General features: G+C 48.4%; 1 protein-coding gene across 2 annotated transcripts in view; it reads left to right on the top strand.

Moving 5' to 3' along the window:
• Positions 1 to 19,871, top strand: part of LOC105466893 (actin filament associated protein 1 like 1) — a 66,537-nt gene that overhangs the window by 21,503 nt on the left and 25,163 nt on the right. For both annotated transcript variants that reach the window (XM_011716060.3, XM_011716061.2), the window contains exons 2-9: positions 6,107 to 6,235; positions 6,861 to 6,944; positions 7,724 to 7,821; positions 9,006 to 9,114; positions 12,873 to 12,971; positions 13,977 to 14,188; positions 16,566 to 16,745; positions 18,727 to 18,819. In XM_011716060.3, coding sequence (XP_011714362.2) covers positions 6,107 to 6,235; positions 6,861 to 6,944; positions 7,724 to 7,821; positions 9,006 to 9,114; positions 12,873 to 12,971; positions 13,977 to 14,188; positions 16,566 to 16,745; positions 18,727 to 18,819 — 1,004 coding nt within the window. The remainder of the gene's footprint in view (positions 1 to 6,106; positions 6,236 to 6,860; positions 6,945 to 7,723; positions 7,822 to 9,005; positions 9,115 to 12,872; positions 12,972 to 13,976; positions 14,189 to 16,565; positions 16,746 to 18,726; positions 18,820 to 19,871) is intronic.

Genomic DNA, 19,871 nt, shown 5'->3' with positions numbered 1-19,871 from the left:
GGGAGCCCAAATTGTCCAAGCCTGTGCTTTTAGCCACTCTTCCATGACTTATCTTAAGCATCAAGCTTTGTGTTAGTATTGTGTGAACTTAACACAAAATGCTTTTTCCTGCAACTGGTTGTGTGACCATAACTAAGTTAAATAACCTCTTGGACACTCACTTGCTACATGTTTAATATAAAAGGATTAGACTAGGCCATCAAAATATTGGATTCATTGAGTAAATGTTCATTGGGCATCTACTGTGTACTGATTGAGACACAGACCCTGTCCTTGTGGAGCTTGTTACAACTATAGCAAATCTATTCCTATTGCTGTCTGATCAATACTTTGGTCTGCATAGTTCTGGAGAGTATTAGAAAACAACAACAATGACAAAACAATATGCAGTATGGCTATCATTTAGTGAATGCTTGTTTGAAGCATGGTGCCATGCAAACTGCTTCACAAGCATTACTCACCTAGTTTTCCAACCCTATGTGGTTGGGATCCTATTATTCTCATTTTGCCTATGACAAAACCAGGGCTCAAAATTTCTAATGTGCCCATCAATGCACAGCTCAGAAGTGGCAGTGCAAGAATCCCAATATACATGGGTCCGACCCCAAAGCCCTAGCCACTGCACTATTCTAAGCAAGACTCCATACTCCAGCTATTTATAATCTTCAGAGGCTCCTATTCCCACCTTGACTCTCAGTTATTTCAGAAGAGGATAACTAATGATAATTTTTTAAGGAATAAGAGAGGTTTTCCCACATTCCTTGTGTTCATAGATGTCCTCTGTAGCATATTTGTTCTGGTGGAGTGTTTTGCAGAGGTTGAACCTTGGACTGCCCACATCAGAATCACTTGGAGTACTTGTGAAAATGTGAGTTCCTGGATCCAGGGACCGACCTACCAAATTAGACTTTCTGGATAGGAGGTCTGGGAACATGCATGTTCAACAATCCCGCTGGAGGAGTCTTTTCTTACTAAAAATTGAGGTTACTGTCCTGGTGGTATATATGAGCCCTAGCAGAATCACCTGTCATATGCCTTACACCCATGTGACCTCTCCGATTTAAATTCTCTGATGTTTTAAATATCTGTGGTTTGAATTCTCTAGCATTATAGATGGAGCTGTCATCAAACCTCTGTATTCACTGTGATTGGAAGCTAGCTTCTTGCGGTGAGCTCTGTATTGTTCTGGAAGAGCCCAGCACTGGCTGAAAGGTTTCTTACATCCATGATGTATGTCAGGTTTTCTCTGGGATGAGATCCCTGCTGTTAATTCAGGTATTTGCTTTCAGTGGTTTTTTTTTTTTTTTTTTCTATGAGATCTTCACAGTTGAAGCTCTGAAGTTCAAACAGGCCCAGTGGGGAGAGGGCCTTCACGCGGGAATTTCAGCCTCCCAGTGAGGGTTTCCACCCACAGGTGAAGGTATCCTCGGATCAGGAGCCCCGTGAAGTCATGGCCCAGAGCCCACCATTGGAGGGCGGTGAGAGGAAGCCCAGTATTCACGTCTGCCCACCTCCCCCCAGCCCCAGCCTGGCCTCCTGGCCTCTGCTGCGCTGAGCTGGGCTGAAGGCTTCTGATGGAATGTTCAGGTGTGGGGCCAGACAGGCCAGGGTTCAAGGCCTGGCTTTACTGCTTGCTGGCTGAGTACCTTCACTTCTCTGAGCCTCCATTTCCTCCTTTGTAGGGCATTGAAAGATTAAATGAGATAACGTGCATTAACTGTCCAGCACAGGGTAACTGCTCAGCTCCAGGGAAAGACTCTTGCAGGTTCAGTGCAAGTTGTGCTTTGCCGCATGGTTCCCCTCCCTCTGCCTCTGCTGCCTGCCAGATCCCTTCAGGTCGCAGAAACCCCGCCAGGACTAGCAGCCCCTCATTCTCCATCTGCTTCTCTCAGATGCACTCAGTTCCTTTCTTCTCCTTTGGTCTGTTTGAACTTTGGTGATCAAATCTCAGTTAAAGGAAGAGCACTTAGATGTCAAGGTCCCATGTTAAGAATCCCATCAAAGACCAGGAAGTAAACAAAAAAGGTATTGCAAAGCTTGGATGCTAAAGCTCAGGTTTTTAAATGCAGAGCACTCATGCAGAACCTAACTGTTCTTACTTTAGAAACGACTATAACAAACCTTAAATTAGAAGCGGTAGAGCATTTAGAAGCCAGAAAACTGCCACACATAGGCATTTACTGATAGCAACAAGAAATTGTTGGAACATCACAGCAAAAAGAAAGACGGAAGGAAAGAAACAAAAGAAGGGAGAGAGGGGAAAATAAAAGGAAAAAAGAGAGAGAGGGAGAGTGGAGAGAAAGAGAGAGGAAGGGAGGCAAGGGGGGAAGGAGGGAGGGAGGGAGGAACAGATTTAAAAATCCCAAAAAGTTTAGCAATCATTAGTCATTCACTGGGGGGCAGCAGTTTTTAAAGTGTAGCTAGGGATGAGGGGGTTGCCTGGGGGCAGTCCCCAAGATGTTTTCAGGGGGTTTGTAAGGTCCAAACAAATTCTATATAGTACTAAGACATTATATACCTTTTCACTCCCATTCTCTACAAGTTTACAGTGGAGTTTTTCAGGCACAACCTGTGATGAAGGGGTAACTTTGAAAGCTAGTGGGATAAGTATCTGTGTATTCTTGTGTTTTAAAGATTTTTCGGTTTTAATGTTAATACAATAAATATTGATAGATACAATCCACATAAAACAAAAGCAATTTGCGGTCCTCAACAATTTTTTTTTAAGACAGGGTTTTGCTCTGTTACCCAGGCTGGAGTGCAGTGGCACAGTCACAACTCACTGCAACCTCCACCTCCCAGGATCAAGCGATCCTCCCACCCCAGCCTCCTGAGTAGCTGGAACTACAGACACGCGCCACCACTGCCAGCTAATTTTTTGTATACTTTTGTAGATGGGATTTCACCTTGTTGCCCAGTCTGGTCTCAAATTCCTGAGCTCAAGTGATTCGCTCACCTCGTCCTCCCAAAATGCTGAGATTACAGGCGTGAGCCAACACGCCTGGCCCAATAATTTTTAAAAGTGTAAAAGGACCCCAATACCAAAAAGTTTCAGAATAACCGGTATAGGGATAAACAGCCCAGTGCACCCCTGAGCCATAACATCCTGTGGGAGAGCAGAGAGGTATCGTGTGCTTTTGAATGTGAGTCGTGGCTGCAGGCCACAGAAGGGCTCCCAGGCCACCTGCGGCTGCCTTCTTGCATCTTCCGTGGCCTCCCTTGTGAGTAATTTCCTAAGAGAAAGTACGCATGTGTGCATGTTTGAGAGCGAGAGAGAATGCGCATTGGGACAACTGGAACAATCTCTTATTCATTTTTTCTAAGCCCCACCCAGGGGCCAGGCTGACACATAATTAGTACCCAGTAAATGTTTTGGAATTGAGTTAATCAACATTTAGTGTGTTAGTCTGTTCTCACGCTGCTAATAAAGACATACCCGAGACTGGGCAATTTATAAAGGAAAGAGGCTTAATTGAGTCGCAATTCATCATGGCTGGGGAGGCCTCAGGAAACTTACAATCATGGCAGAAGGGGAAGCAAACACATCCTTCTTCATATGGTGGCAACAAGGAGAGGTGCCAAGAAAAAAGGGGAAAAGCCCCGTATAAAACCATCAGGTCTCATGAGAACTCACTCACTGTCACAAGAACAGCAGCACAGGGTAACCCCCGCCCCTCCCGCCGTGATCCCTCCTATTATACGTGGGGATTCTGGGAGCTACAATTCAAGATGAGATTTGGGTGGGGACACAGCCAAGCCGTATCAGTGTGTCTGTTGAGGGTGCCAGAGACGTTTGTTATTCCATTTGAAAAGATTTATTTGAAAACAGCTACAATTTGGCTAAAATGATTTTAAATGATTACCTGCTTTAAAGAGGGAAACATATCCATCCAGAACCCATGTTTATGTGATATGGTGGGAGTTCAGGCCCTGGTGGCAGCAGGATCTTCAGGCACCTTTCACCCCCCAGAGCTATGCCACTCTGATCCCTAGGGATCACATAGACTTGGAATCAGTCTGGCTCTACCTCTCAAGCTGTGCCACCATCCCATAGCTGCCACAGCCTTAGTATCATCTTCTGAAAAATCAGGCATCCCAATAGGACTGTCCACAAATGTGCCCTGGGGATTGGATGGAAACACGCACAGAAAGCCCCTCCCTCAGTGCCCAGTGGCTGAGAGTGCACATGAGATAGGAGCTGTCCTTATCAGCCTTCAGCTCATTGTCAGCGAGTTTGGGGTGATGATGGATTTTGCCACAGACTGCAGCATCATGTTTTCCTAACGAGTCACTATCTATACATAAGATTTATGTTTAAAAGAAGGTCCTAGTGTGGTCATCTGTTCATTCCTCTCTTGTCAGACACATGAAGAGCACCCACACTGAGCAGGCCCCACACCAGATGATAAGGAAGCAGAGATTCACAGTCCAGTCCACGCCTGCTAGAGCCTAACAGCCTGCTGAGGGAGGCAGGCGCTCAGGGATCAGCACAGATCAGTGTAGTAAATTCTTCAGTGACAGCAAGAATAGCTGACTTGTGGTGAGCATTCACTCTGTGCTGGACAAGGCCCTTTGCATGCCTGGTGTCATTAATTCTCACAGCCACCCTGTGAGGCAGGTTCTGTTATTATCCCCCCTTTAAAGGAGGAAACTGAGTCACCGACAGGTTAAGTGTTTTGCTAATGAATGATAGAGCCTGAATTTGAACCCAGGCGATCTGGCTCCAGGGCCTGTTCTCTTCTGCATGATGCTGTATCTCCCCCTACACCTCCAGGCCCTGCAGCTCCGGGTCAGTGTCTCCTGTTTCCTCAGGAGGGCCCAGGGTGGGGAACAGCACATGGAGTTAGGAGTCATGGCTGAAGCTGAAGTCCTGGCTTTTCTTCTTGCCTCTGTGCAACTTCAAGCAAGTTATTTATCTTCTCTGAGCCTTAGTGTCTTCATCTAAAAGGTAGGGGTGATCATGGGACCTACCTCAAAACTTGTTCGTAGGAGCAAAAAAATACTGTGAGTCAATATATCTCTCTGGTTAAAAGAAAAGAATGAAGAAAGCAGCTTCACTCTAGGCTCTGCCCGCTGTGTGATCCTGGAGAAGATATTTAACCTCCTAGAGCTTTAGTTTCATCCTCCATATAATGGAGATAATAAAATGCTTGATACAAGATTTAAATGAGACAATAAAATGTAAAAGGGCTGAACACAACTGATAATGATTGTTCAGCACAGGTTATCTTCTATTATCACGCTTTTGTGCTTAGTGGGTTGCAAAGCAGGACAATACTACTGTGATGAAGCTGGTCTTCGGCTCTAAGGCAAACCAAGTCCCAAGTTACTTTTTGGGGCAGGGAGACATCAGTGACATCATGGTCTTGGCACACTGAAGTCCTTAAAGGACTCTGTGCTCTAGGATCTTGCAACTCATGTGGTCCAGGACCACCAGCATCAGCTGCAGCTGGGTGCGGATCAGAAATGCAGAATCTTGGATCCCACCCCGCACCCCCTGAATCAGAATTTGCATTTTGACAAGATCCCCAGGTAATTCTTACACACACTCAAGTTTGAGAAGCACTGGTGTCACGTGGAAAGAAAGAATGGCACTGATAACGTGGAGTGAGAAGGGTTAATGTTTAGTTTGGCTGTGGCCAAGGCACCGGAAACAGAAGTTTCCAGAGATTGAAGCACATGAACTGATGGGACAGGAAGGCTCTCTTTCCTGCCTCTGTCCTAGATGGCCAGGGGCTCCCGCCTGAGACCTGTGCTGAGCTTCGAGCTGCAGTGAGAAAGGACCCTGGCCAAGCAAAGCAGAGGGCAATCTGGGGCAGAGGGAGGCCTGAGAGCCCTTGCTCGGGGTTGCCTGAGCTCAGGGTTGCCAGGTGAGCCCAGGAAGGTCCAGTCCTTGGGCCAAGGCCATCTGAGGTAGAGTGGGGAGACCCGGAGAAACCCCACAGGACTAACTGAGCAGGACCCTCCTGCAGGAGCTGGGTGGCAGGGCTGGGACCGCTGAGAGCCCCTGGGTCTGCTTGCACACCTGGACCTGCCCTCTGACCCCTGCCACCCAACTGTGCTGTGACTGTGCAGCTGTGACTGTGCCCGTCCACCTTCCTCGCAGTGCTGGAGCAGCTGCTCCCAGAGCTCACTGGGTTGCTCAGCCTTCTGGACCACGAGTACCTCAGCGATACCACCCTGGAGAAGAAGATGGCCGTGGCCTCCATCCTGCAGAGCCTGCAGCCCCTTCCAGGTCAGCCGCCAGCAGCCTGCCTGGAGGAGCTCCACTTATGTAGGACAACAAAACCTCCCTTCACCTGACTCATGAATACGCAGGAGCCCTCTGCCCCACCCCCATCCCCAGGGGCTGCCGCAGGAGGAAGGCTAAGCCCTGGACACAGCGTCCAATGCATTCCATGCAAGCAAGAGCTTATCCACTGGGGCCCCTCCCCACCGACAGCCCTGGCTGTGCTCTTTGTACTCCTTCATCCCCACCCTCCACAGACACACACCCACATACCCCCCACACTGACCTACAACACACACATCCAGCCCCTCACACAACTCAACATGCTCCCATGCCCCCCACACACCCACCACACCTGACACATGACACGCACACACCCTAGCATATGCCCGACAGCCCCAGTAATCTGTTTCCATACTGGGCTTCTGGGCATCCTTTTCCCTGGAGAAAGAGATCCTCAATAACAGTGTAAAAACTAAAACAAACTTCGAAACCCAGTGAAATAATTTAGGACGTGAATGCGCTTTGCAAAGTGAGCACTGTGTCCCATATGGGCTAGAAGTATGAGTGGGGCAGGGGAGACCTGGTCCCTCCTCCTTCACAGCTGGCGGGTCCCTCTTCTTCCTCACAGCAAAGGAGGTCTCCTACCTGTATGTGAACACAGCAGACCTCCACTCGGGGCCCAGCTTTGTGGAGTCCCTCTTTGAAGAATTTGGTAAGTGACCCCCTCCCAGCCTCAGCTACGGAGCTATCCCTTTCTCCCTGTGTGTGCAGAAGCGTCCCCCGACTGGACTGGGCCTGGCCCTAACGTCGCATCATTAAGTCGCTTGGGGCAAGTCCTTGGCCCCTCTGGGCTCTGCCAGCTCTGAAAGTCTAATCAAAGTCTGCCTAGGAATAGGAATTGAGCTCAGAGATTCGAGGAATGGTAGGGATGACCATGCAGTCCAAAGAAGGCGTGGCACGTTAAGACGTTTCCTCGCTGGCCGTGCCCAGGTGATTGCCACTTGAGACACTGGGCTGAGTGGTGCAGTGGCTCAGCAGAAATGAGAGCTTGCGTGGCTGCCATGGGCACGGGAGCAGCTGAGCCGGGTGCATGCAGAGTACCTGCCGACCTAGCCCTATCCTGAGGGAAGACAGCCCTGTTCAACACAGAAAGAAAGCTACAGGTCTCGGTGAGAGAGTTTTGGGGACTCATAGACTTAGGGTGCACACTGTGCCTTTATAACATCATGCTCAAAGATTTCCAAAGTACCAAAACAAGTATGATTTTATTTGATCCTCTCTACAATCCTGGAAAACAGACAAGGCAGGCATCATTGCCGCCAGCGTACTGATGAGTTTCAGAGTCATAAGTTATTTGCTTAGGGTTACTAATGGAGGGGTGGTGGAGCCTGACCTCACACTCAGGCCTGCTGACCCCAAATCCAGCCCTCTTCCCCAGGGCTGTGCTGCTCATCCTTGGCTTTCTTTGCCCCATGGTCTGTCCCTCTGTAGACTGTGACCTGAGTGACCTTCGGGACATGCCAGAGGATGATGGGGAGCCCAGCAAAGCAGCCAGCCCTGAGCCAGCCAAGAGCCCATGCCTGAGAAACGTGAGTCATGGCCTGGGTTCCCACACCGCAGGGCCTCTGTGCCTCTGGAGGAGGCAGGGGAAGCTCTCCCCTTCACGCTGGGTGCCCTCCTGGCGGTTCTGGACCCTGTTGTCTCTCTCGGGTTGTGGGTGAGGGCACAGGCAGCACCGTATGAACATTTCAATGGCCCATGATGTGCTCCCTATGTGTTTTTTTCCTTATTTAATTTTATTTTTATTTTTTATTTTGCCACCTTCCTGACTGGGAAGTCACTGTGTTGTGCTGAGCAGGGAGAATGTGGTGACCTTATCTGTGCCTTCAGGCCCGAAGGACGTCACCACCCCAGCTTCTGATTGCATAACATAAGCCGGGCTGTGGGAAAAGCTCCGGACCAGGAGTTGGGTGACCTCTGCCCGCCCCCATGGCTCTGCTGTGTAGCCTTGGGCGAGTTGCTTCTCTTCTCTGAGCCTGAGTTTGTCACCTACAGAATGAAAGACTGGAGCACATGTAGGATGCCCAACCTTGGGGCCATGGAATTAGAGCAAGGGGCTCATAATCACAACAAGCTTTATCTGTCAACTGCATAATTCATTGTCATCATCACTAGCAACGGTACCAGTCACTAACAACTTACTATGTCCTTTACATGCTGACAGCAACTGAATGAGGCTGGCACGATTGTTATGCCCATTTTACAGATGAGGAAACTGAGGCTCAGAGCAAATGAGTGATATGACCCATGTCCCACAACTCACACGTGGCAAAACAGCTGTAAAGCCATGGTTCCCCTGGCCCAGTGGCTCAGCACTCAGCTGCAGGTGGTCCTGCCTCACTAAAGAACAGGCCTCACGCTTCCTTGTCCTACTGCACCTCGTGTGTGTGTAGACGTGGTTACAGAGTAGTGCAGAACTCACAGTAGCTTCTGGTAATTCTGCATGTGCTCAGTAAAAAGTGTGACTACTGCTGTTTGGCAGTCCACAAACCTTGCAGACATTCCAGGGGAACCCCGATGATTAAAAAAATTGGGGTAAGAAGCACTGGATAAATATGCCCTCAAGTTTTGCCAGCTCTGTGGCTCTATTAAAAGGTATGGCTTCACATCCACACTGCCTCCTGCCTTCCACGAGCTCCTGCCTCCCTCTCCCTCAGCCTCCCTCTCCCCACCCTACTCCACTCCCCTAGCCCTCTTTTTTGTCTCCTTACAGGCAGCCAACCTGCCTCCACCACTCCCCAACAAACCTCCCCCTGAGGACTACTATGAAGAGGCCCTTCCTCTGGGACCCGGCAAGTCACCTGAGTACATCAGCTCCCACAGTAAGTTCTGGTCCCCTTGGTGGGGCTGGGGACTTCCCCTCCCTGAGAAGCCAAATCTCAGCTCCTCTGTGTCCTGCGGGAGCTGGAAGTGCAAGCCTGTCACCCTCCCAACCGTGTCACCATTGACTGAGGAGAAGCTGCCCTGGGCACCTGGCCTCTTCGGTGACAGCCTGGGTGGACCAATGTGTGTGGCCCCAGGGGCTAGGGACTTAGGTTCTAGTCCCAGATCTGTGTGGCCTTGGAAAATCCCCTTGCCCTCTGGATCTCTGTTCTTCCACCCTTAAAACAAGAAAGAGGAACCAGACACACCGTGTCGGTGTGCTAGGAGGCAGCCACACAGATGACCACCACTATACTGTTCCCCCTACTAAAACTGCTAACCCAAGTGCTCCTCTCGAGCGGGTGGTGAAATTGTTTCAGTAGACTCACATCCTACAGGTGGGTTAGGTTATCGAGTCAATGCATAAAATAAAAAGCATGCGGTCCAAACCAGAGGTTGTCAGAGTAGAGTGGGGGTACCCAGGGGTTCATAAGATGATGTAGGCAGAAATATCAGAAGCTTTACTTCTATTTAGTTCAACACATCTTTTAATAAATTCCATGTAAATGTTTTGTAGTATTTATAATCTGATAATAGCATATTTTTTAAAAAATGTTTATATATACACATATACAAAAACACACATAAATATATGTATATATTTTTACTAGTAGGTGGGTGCAGTAAAATAATTTAGTGAGCACTGGTACAGGTTACCATTGAAAATCTCTTAAATGGGCCATAAAAGAGAGTCTTTGGTCTTTTCATCGGTTTCCTCCAGCATTGCAACACATGGACGTTCTTTTGAGTGAAGATCAGATGAAGTCACTTGTTTGGGTAAAAGGACTAAATGTTACATATAAGAAACTATATCCTAACGTTTGGATGGCTCAGGATGAGTAGTTGAATTTGTAGAAGATACTGTTTGTGTGATGCTACTCTGTCATTCAGCAGCACAGTGGAATGTTCTCCAACCACCAAAAAATCATCAGATTTCTAAAATGAATTCTGATCGGCACAGACAGATCGGTTTTATTATGTCATTGAAAACATCAAACACAAAGTACTGCGTACAATTCCATTTGTTTTTTTAAATAGGGTGTACACACACACACACATATATATACATACATGCATGCATCTGTTTTAACAATTTTTCGAGGATATGCAAGGAACTATTAATAGGATTTTCCTGTGGGAAATTAATAGAAATATGGGTGAAGGGATCATGTTTTTTCATTCATACTCTTTTGTATTACTGTTTGTGCTTTTTACCATGGTTGAATTTTTTTATTGTGGTAAAATACACATAAGATTAACCATCTCCACCATTTCAAACTGTCCAACAAGTGACATTTAGTACATTCAGTACATTCACAGTGTTCGCAGCCATAACTACTATCTAGTCCCCAAACATTGTCATCACCACAGAAGGAAGCCCATGCCGCTAAGCAGTCACTCCCCATTCCCCACCCCAGCCCCTGCTAACCACCAATTCACTTTCTGTCCATAAGGATTTGCCTATTCTGGACATTTCACATAAATGGAATCATATAATCTGTGGCCTTTTGTGTCTGGCTTCTTTCACTTAGCGTGTTTTCTAGGTTCATCCATGTTGTAGCATGCCTCAGAACTTCTTTCCTTTCTGTGGCTGAACACTACCCCACCATAGGGATAGACCACATTGTGCTTATTCATTCCTCAGCTGATGGATCTTGGGCCGATTGCACCTTTTGGCTATGGTGCTTGGACCAGGTAATCCACAGCCCTCTTCAGCCTTGATAGTCTCAGGCTCTGTGTTATCGCAGATGTAAAACGGCCAACTTTATTTTATACGTTCAAGGGCAGGGAACAAAGTGCTGCTGGGCCTTCAATCCCAGGTCAAGCCTATTGGCTAGATGGGGCTCCTTCACCTCCCCAGGGAGCTCACTTCCCTCTCAGACAGGGCAGAGAAGACACCTCCCAGAAGCCGCTGGAATCCTGGGGTAGAAGGAAAGGGAGGGCTTCAGGAAGGGCCGGGAACCTTGTCCAGGGAAAGCACGCCAAGCCCATCAGGGAGTATCCTTCCTCTCGCGCACAGCGTCCAGCCCTGCCAGGTGCCCTCATGCCCCCTCACCCTTCCCCGCTTCACACCTCTGGCCCTGGTGAATACCCCTGTTCACCTCCCAGGAGATGTCCAGCGTCTGAGGCCTCAGAGTGCCTGCTGGAAAGGCGGGCTCCGAGCCTCACTTGGGAGATAGAACTGGGTGTCCCTGTCACTGGGAATGTCAGTGCTGCTGTCTTCAGGAAACAGATGCACAGGAGGGGCTAGGAGCCCAGAGCAGCATTCTGAAGAGCAGTGTGCTGTGAGAGTGAGTTGGACTGGGTGAAGGAAGGCTTCCTGGAGGGGGGATGTGCACCATCCCCTGAGCCGGCACCCTCAGTTCTGATCCAGGCTCTGTCACCAGCAAACTGTGTGTGGCTTGTTTCCTTGTCTGTAAAATGGGGCTGATCTCTACCTCCCTGCCTTGTGGGAATCAAAGGAGACAATCACAGTAATAACAGCTGGCACTCGTTTAGCATATTGTGTGTGCCAGGCACTGTCCTAAGAATTCACATGCATTGTATCACTAAGCCAAGGTAGGAATTGCTCATGTCACTTTCCAGATCAAGAATCTGAAATGCAGAGACTTTTCTTTTCGAGGTCACTCAGTAAATGATAGAGGTAGGACTTGAACTCAACTCTGATTGATCCCAAAGCACATGCTCTTAACCATCTGAACTCAAAGTATGTTCCAGGGACTGCCTGTATCAAAATAACATTTTTTAAAAATTATTGAATAAATTTTCCCCAACTCATTGGAGTCCAATATATTTTCTATTTTTATGGATGTTTAGAATTTTCCTATTAAATAGTCATTTTTTAATGCAGATTCCTCAGCCCAGCCCACTCCAATGAACCAGAATCTCTGGAGATACAGCCCGGGCATCTGCATTTTCAAACAACTCGCAGATGATTCTGATACAGAATACAGTCTGAGACATCCCACTAACACCAGCACTGCACTGTGCTACCTGCCAGCTCCAAATGGGAAGGTGTTGTGAAAATCCGCACAGGCAGTTGTAGTCACTATTATGCGCAATATTATTATCTCCTCTAGTTCAATTCTTCCTTTGCAGTCCCAGAGTTTAGAAGGAAGTGAGAGGAAGGGCTGAGGTGGAAGAAGACGAGAAGGCAGAGCAGGGAGGGAGGTCTCAGCCCAGGCAGCTGGTACATTGCTCCCTGCAGTACAAAAATCAGAGCTGTGACCAACACACACACCCCACACACACGCCTCACACACACACACACACCATGCACACATGCAATACTCTGGGGTCATTGAGGAGGAGCTGACCACTCCCTGCCTAAGGAAGTCAGAGGAAAGCTCTTTGATCTGGGTCTTGATGGATGAGGAGTCCTCTGGCAGAAGAGAGAGAGCACAGGGAACAGCACGAATACGTGCCAGGAGATATGACAGCCCAGCAGGGCAGTTTCTGGTAACAGGAGCAGAGGGACTGTGGGGAGCTAGAACAGATGAGATGCAGAGAGGAGGCCCCACACCCTGGCCCAGAGCTGCTCAGAGTGCCTGCTGTCTCTTCCCTGAGGAGGAGTAGGGGTGTCAGGATCTCCCCCAGTCCTGGCCCCTGGAGTTCGCCTGCATTTCTCCAAAGTGCAGCTCTTTCTGACAACCCACAGATGGCTGCAGCCCCTCGCACTCGATTGTGGATGGCTACTATGAGGATGCAGACAGCAGCTACCCTGCAACCAGAGTGAACGGCGAGCTTAAGAGCTCCTGTAAGTACCAGGTGGGCATCCAGATGCTGGGCAGGGCTTCTGCCCTTGCCCTGGCTGTTAGCATGCGTGTGCCCACCAGCCCCTCACCCAGACCGTGGTCACCAGAGAGGCCCCAAAGCCCTTGTTTTGGGTGACCCCAGCACTCAGTGGAAGGACCGCTGGAATGAGTCAGGAGGCCTGGATCGAACCCTTTCCCTGACTTTTAATAACTGATCTTAGGTGAGTAATTTCTTTTCGCTGAGCCTCAAGTTTCCTTATCTATAAAATGGAGATTTGCTGGGTTATCGTGAAAATAATGAAAGACAACAGATGTCAAGATGAAGGGGTAGCATAAATTTATTGAATAGCATAAATTTATTGAACATTTATTGGGTGCCAAACACTTGGCTAAACACTGTCCATGCATTGGTCTTCAAATAGCCGGCTGAAGTGGGTATCTCGTTTATTATGATCATTTTACTGATGAGGACACTGAAGCTCTGAGAAGGGAAGTAACCAAGATCACAAAGCAAGGGATAAATCAGTACAACAAAATGCAAAAGTAGGGGCCAGCCAGGCATGGCTCACACCTGTAATCCCAGTACTTTGGGAGGCCAAGGCGGGTGGATCACCTGAGGTCAGGAGTTGGAGACCAGCCTGGCCAACGTGGTGAAACCCCATCTCTACTAAAAATACAAAAATTAGCCGGGTGTGGTGGTGGGAGCCTGTAATCCCAGCTACCTGGGAGGCTGAGACAGGAGAATCACTTGAACTCGGGAGGTGGAGGTTGCAGTAAGGCAGAGGTTGCAGTAAGCTGATATCACACCACTGCAGTCCAGCTTGGGTGACAGAGCGAGACTCCATCTCAAAAAAAAAAAAAAGTAGAGGCCTTAGTCATTACCAGTGTCATGCCTTATGCCCATGCCTTCCTAGCCTCAGGCCCCAGTGCAGGGATGGCTGCAGAGGGGTGAGAAGGTGCTTCCCCAGAACGGCACAGTGACAGATCCTTTCCCATGACGCCTGCAGATAATGACTCTGACGCAATGAGCAGCTCCTATGAGTCCTACGATGAGGAGGAGGAGGAAGGGAAGAGCCCGCAGCCCCGACACCAGTGGCCCTCAGAGGAGGCCTCCATGCACCTGGTGAGGGAATGCAGGATATGTGCCTTCCTGCTGCGGAAAAAGCGTTTCGGGCAGTGGGCCAAGCAGCTGACGGTCATCAGGGAGGACCAGCTCCTGGTGAGTGGTCTAGCAGCAACCACGTGCCTCAGCCTCACATGGACTTGCATGTGGGTGTGTCTCTACATCTATGTGGATATGTCTGCCTTGGGCATACCCGGATTGACTTGGTGCACAGAAGCTCAAAGCCCCCATGCTCCCAAGATCACGACTTTCCCTACTGGAGCAGAATTTAAACACACACACACACACACACACACACACACACACACACACACACACACCCTCTGTCTCTCTCTCTCTCTATCTCTATCTCTCTCTCTCGCTCTCGCTCTCAAATTTAAAGACCTGGGCTAGGCACGGTCGCTCACACCTGTAATCCCAGCACTTTTGGAGGCCAAGGCAGGTGGATCGCTTGAGGTCAGGAGTTCGAGACCAGCCTGGCCAACATGGTGAAACCCCATCTCTACTAAAAATATTAAAAAATTAGCCAGGTGTGGTAGTGTGTGCCTGTAGTCCTGGCTAATTGGGAGGCTGAGTCAGGAGAATCACTTGAAACCAGAAGGCTGAGGTTGCAGTGAGCCGAGATCGTACCACTACACTCCAACTTGGGCGACGGTGTGAAACTCCATCTCAAAAACCAAAAAAAAACCAAAAAAAAGACCTGATATAGGCTTTACCATGTTTTTGTTTTGTCCAAAAAAAAAGAATTATCACTTTTAAATTTTTGTTGTTTTTCATTATGCAAGTAAATGTGCTTATTTATAAAGTAGAGAAAAACAGATGAAAAGTGATTAAAAAAAAAACTATTGACCAAACATCAATAATTTCACTGACCAAGAGATAACCACTATTAAGCTTTAGTGTACACATTTCCACCCTCATTTCCATACATCTGTCTTTTATAAAATGAATCCCCTACAAAACTCAATTGTTCTATTACTTGCTTTTTTTAAGAAGGGTTTTTTTTATATTTGCCATCTCTCAGCCTATCATTTCATAAAAGAAAGAGCACCTTTAATTACAAAGTAAGAGGATAAACATAATTTCAGAAAAAGAATAGCTTCTCTCCCCAGAAATCTGTTGACAAGCCTTGCCCAACACGAATGCATCTGAAACATGACCTTTTCTCACTCCAGGGCGGCACTAGTCCAAGGGACATGACAAACCTCTTTCCAATCCTACCCCTTCTATATTTTTCTCCATACATTGCAGTAGCTAGGACCTCAAGCACAATGCAAACAGAAGTGGGAGAGCAGGCATCCTTGTCTCAGTCTAGAGCTCAAAAGGGAAGTCACTGTTAAGGCTGGGTATGGTGACTCATGCCTATAATCCCAGCACTTTGGGAGGCTGAGGCAGGAGGATCACTTGAAGCTAGGAGTTCAAAACCAGCCTGGGCAACAAAGCAAGACTCCATCTCTACAAAAAAAACAAATTTTTTTTTATTTAGCCAGGCATAGTGGTATGCACCTGTAGTCCCAGCTACTCAGGAGTCTGAGGCAGGAAGATTGCTTGAGCCCAGGAGTTTGAAGCTGCAGTGAGCTATGATCACAGCACTGCACTCCAGCGTGGGTGATAAAGCAAGACCCAGTCTCTAAAAATAATAATAAGAATAATTTACCATTCAGGATGACATTTGCTGTGGTTGGTTTGTAGATGAAAATGTTCCTTATGATTACATTAAGGAGATCCCTCTATTCTTAGTTTACTTAAATGGATGCTGAATTTTATCAAATACTTTTTCTAGCTCTATTCAGATATGTGATTTTTGGCCTTTTTTTCTGTTCATATGGTTAATGATACAGTTGGTCTTTGAATGTTAAACTGCTCTTGCATTCCTAGAATAAACCCCACTTGGTCTTGATGTAGTTGCTTTTTACATACCTCTGGAATCCATTTGCTAGCATTTTGGTCAGGGCTTTTGCGATTGTGTTATGAGAGAAATTAGCATATAATTTTCTCCTTTTGTAATGTCATTGTCAGGTTCTGGTATGAAAGTAATGCCGGACTCATAAAAAAAGATGGGAAAGTGAGAATCATTATTCATAAACTATTGACTTCCCAAGGCCAACCCTCCATCTCTGCTAGAATTCTGTCTCCCAAATTCCTGCCAGGTAGATTTTTAACTGGCTTCCTCCCGAGCCAGCCCATTTCTTCTCTGGTTCTTTAGGGTAACCTGGTCTTCCTAGGATTATGTTACAGTCTGCCTCTTCCCAAATAGGTAGTTGTGACTGAAAATTGCCCAAAGATGCCTCCTCCCAGGCTTCTCTTCCAGGGTGAACGGCCTGGACTCTAGCTATCCTCGCACAGTGCCCATGGCTAGGGTGGGGGAGGCCTCTAAAGGGAGGTCGGGCCTCCCCCGAGCCTTTGTGTGAGGATGTATCTCTCCTCTGCCCTCTACTTCAGAAGATCCTGATGCCTTTCTCTCCCTGTCCAGTGTTATAAAAGCTCCAAGGACCGGCAGCCGCATCTGAGGTTGGCACTGGATACCTGCAGCGTCATCTACGTGCCCAAGGACAGCCGGCACAAGAGGCATGAGCTACGTTTCACCCAGGGGGCTACCGAGGTCTTGGTGCTGTCACTGCAGAGCCGAGAGCAGGCCGAGGAGTGGCTGAAGGTGCGTGGCCTGCACCTGACCTTCCCGCCTTCCCACCCTTTCTCTCTTCCCCAAGCCAGCCCTCAGTAGAGCTGGCTCCTGTCCCTGGAAGAGCCTCTTGCTCAGTGCCTGAGCCCAAATGCCCTGTGTGTGGCTAGGGTTTATGTACGGAAATGGGCCTCAGATGTCTCCAGGAGGCAGACTTCATGCTGGAGACCTATGTTCCTTCTAGTTATTTGAATTCCCTTTCCAAATCCTTACTGTGGGCTTGTTCAGGCTGCACTTGTATACCTCCTGGAACTGGAAGCTTAGTATCTACAAAGGAAGCTGATTTCATCATTAGACCAGTGAATTCTTAAAACAACAACAACAATAAAGGAAAAATCCTTCCTTGCCTTGAAACGTACATCCTTGTAATGACCACCCATGGGCCAGCTTCTGCCTCTGCAGCTACACGGAACAATGAGAGTTACCAAAAAATGAGCACTTACTTTGTGCCATGCATTGTGCCAAGAGCTTTACATACATGACCTCATTTCTGCTTGAAAATGGGACAAAATATTATTGTTCCCTTTTCACAGATGAGGAAACTAAGACGCAGCTTTGAGAACTTATGTGACTTGCCAAAGGTCACACAACCAAAGTGATTGGAGCCAGAATTTGAAGCTAAGAAGTAAGTCTCCTCCAAAGGCCATAGGCAGGATGACATAGTGATGACATGGGAGAGGGGACTTTGTGGCACCCACACTTGAGTCAAGCCCCAGGCCTAAGGGGCACTTACTGGTTGTGTGACCTTCAGCAAATGACTTTGCCCCTCTGTGCCTGTTTTTTTCATCTGTGAAATGGTCCTTGGAAGGATTCTGGAGAGCACTCGGCACAGTGCCTGCCAGGCAGTGAGTGTGTGGCAACTGTCAGTAATTACTGCCATGATGACTGCGATGCCCCACCCCCCATTCCTTTACAGCAGACCCCCATCCCTGCACCGCCTCTACTTCACTCTGACACCGTCCTTTCCTCCTCTGATCTTCCTGCTGGAACAATGAAACCAAACACCTCCCTCCCTACCCAGCCCCTTCCTTCCTGTGATAACCAGCCCCCCTGATGGAACATTTGGTGTTTCTCATTACCTCTTTGTCTCAGGAGGGAAGGAAGGGGAGAACCTGCCTGCTGGGGGAGCCTGTACCCCTCCATGGACTGGTGGGGTCGGCAGACGGAGCCCTAGACTGGAGTTAAAAGAGACCTGCCTTGACATTGATCCCGGGGGGCAGTTAGCCCAGAGGTTAACAGTGGGCAGCTGAACTGCCTGCATTTAGTTTCTGGCTCTGCTGCCCCTAACAGGTGGCTTCCCCTCTGCAAGGCTTGTCATCTTAAGCTGTAACTCAGGGGTCACAAGGCTGCTGAGGGATAAAATGGGATAATCCACAGAAAGCCACCAGATAGGTGAGCAACAAATGGTGGCTGTGATTATTTCCTGATCTCATGCTTATTGCTGCGTGGCCTTGGCAAGTGAGTGGATGCCTTTAGGAGATAGAGGTGATAACTCCAGCTGCCCTACAGGTTGCTGTAAAGGTGCGCATGGTCACAGAAGCAGGTCCCTCACGCTTGTGAGGCTTTATGGTTCCCATCACTCTTCACATCTGTGGTCCCACTGTCCTCAGGCAACCCAAGGAGGAAAGCAGAGGACTAGTATCATTCCCATGTTGCAGATGTGGACACTGAGACCCAGAGCAGGGAAGTGGCTCTTCCAAGACCACACAACTAATTAGCAATAAGCTTCTTGGTCCCCATCCTTGTATCTTTTCAACCCAGGGGACAGATATGGGAGAAACACTTTACAAACCCCAGTGTGCCCCACGCATGTGCAGGTGGCTATGTCAGCCCATCTCTTCCCCACAGTGGCCCTGACCCTCTGTTCTACAGCATTCACCACACAGACCCCATTCTTCCTTTGCATCGACAGCTTCCCTGCCCACCCGTTCACAGCCATGTGTACTCTTCACAGGTCATCCGAGAAGTGAGCAAGCCAGTTGGGGGAGCTGAGGGAGTGGAGGTGCCCAGATCCCCAGTCCTCCTGTGCAAGTTGGACCCGGACAAGGTATATCTGTCTCCACTAGGTCTTCCCCGGGCCAGGCAGTGGCCACTCAACACAGGCTCAACCCCAGGGGAACTCACTGGCTGGGGGAAAAGCCGGGCAACTGCCAAACTGTAGGTGACCAGCACAGAGCTGGCACAACAGTAGGTGCTTAATAAATGTCTCCTGAATTCATGAATGCATGAACAAACGAGTGCCTGTGCCCAGAGTGCAACACAAACCAGAGGAGGGAGTGACGCACCTGCCAGGACGGGAGGAGGTCACGTTGCAATTGTGCCATGAAAAATAAGTTGAAATTTGTCAACTAGAAAAGGAGGGTATATAATCCCAGCACTTTGGGAGGCCAAGGCGGGCACATCACTTGAGCCCAGGAGTTCAAGACCAGCCTGGACAACATAGTGAGACCTCATCTCTAAAACACAAAAATTACAAAACTTATAATTTTTGGTGTGGTGGCACATGCCTGTAGTGGTGTGGTGGCACATGCCTGTAGTCCCCACTACTCAGGAGGCTAAGCTAGGAGAATTGCTTGAGCCTGGCAGGTGGAGGCTGCAGTGAGCCATGATTGCGCCACTGCACTCCAGCCTGGGCAACAGAGTGAGACCCTGTCTCAGAAAAAAAGAAAGAAAAGAGAGAGAGAAAGAAGAAAGAGAAGGAGGGTGCCTGTCTGGAACATGAGAGAAGCAGGCATTAGCCAGTTGGTCAGGCTGTTGGCAAATATGTCCCAGTACCTACACATTGCCAGGTACTGTGGGTAACAAAGGGCCTTGGACCCAAGTCCTCCCCTTAAGGACATTCCAGTCGAGGGGAAGGGTTAAGACCCACAGACACGGGCCTTGCATGATGTAATCAAGGCTTGTATTTATAGACTGTGACTGCATGCCCTGCAGTGTACTAAACGCTTTATGTGTATTAACTGAGGTGATTTTCATAAGAACTCTTTGGGTGGGTACATTTTCAGAGGAGAAAGCTAAGACAGAGATTTGCCCAAGGTCACATAGTAAATAAGAACCATAGCCAGGATTTGAACCCAGATGGTCTAGTTCTTGATGACC

Source organism: Macaca nemestrina, chromosome 6 (assembly GCF_043159975.1).
Source record: "Macaca nemestrina isolate mMacNem1 chromosome 6, mMacNem.hap1, whole genome shotgun sequence".
Lineage (NCBI taxonomy): Eukaryota > Metazoa > Chordata > Mammalia > Primates > Cercopithecidae > Macaca > Macaca nemestrina.
Note: the sequence above shows the minus strand (reverse complement) of the source record. Positions and strands in the feature narration are given on the sequence as shown.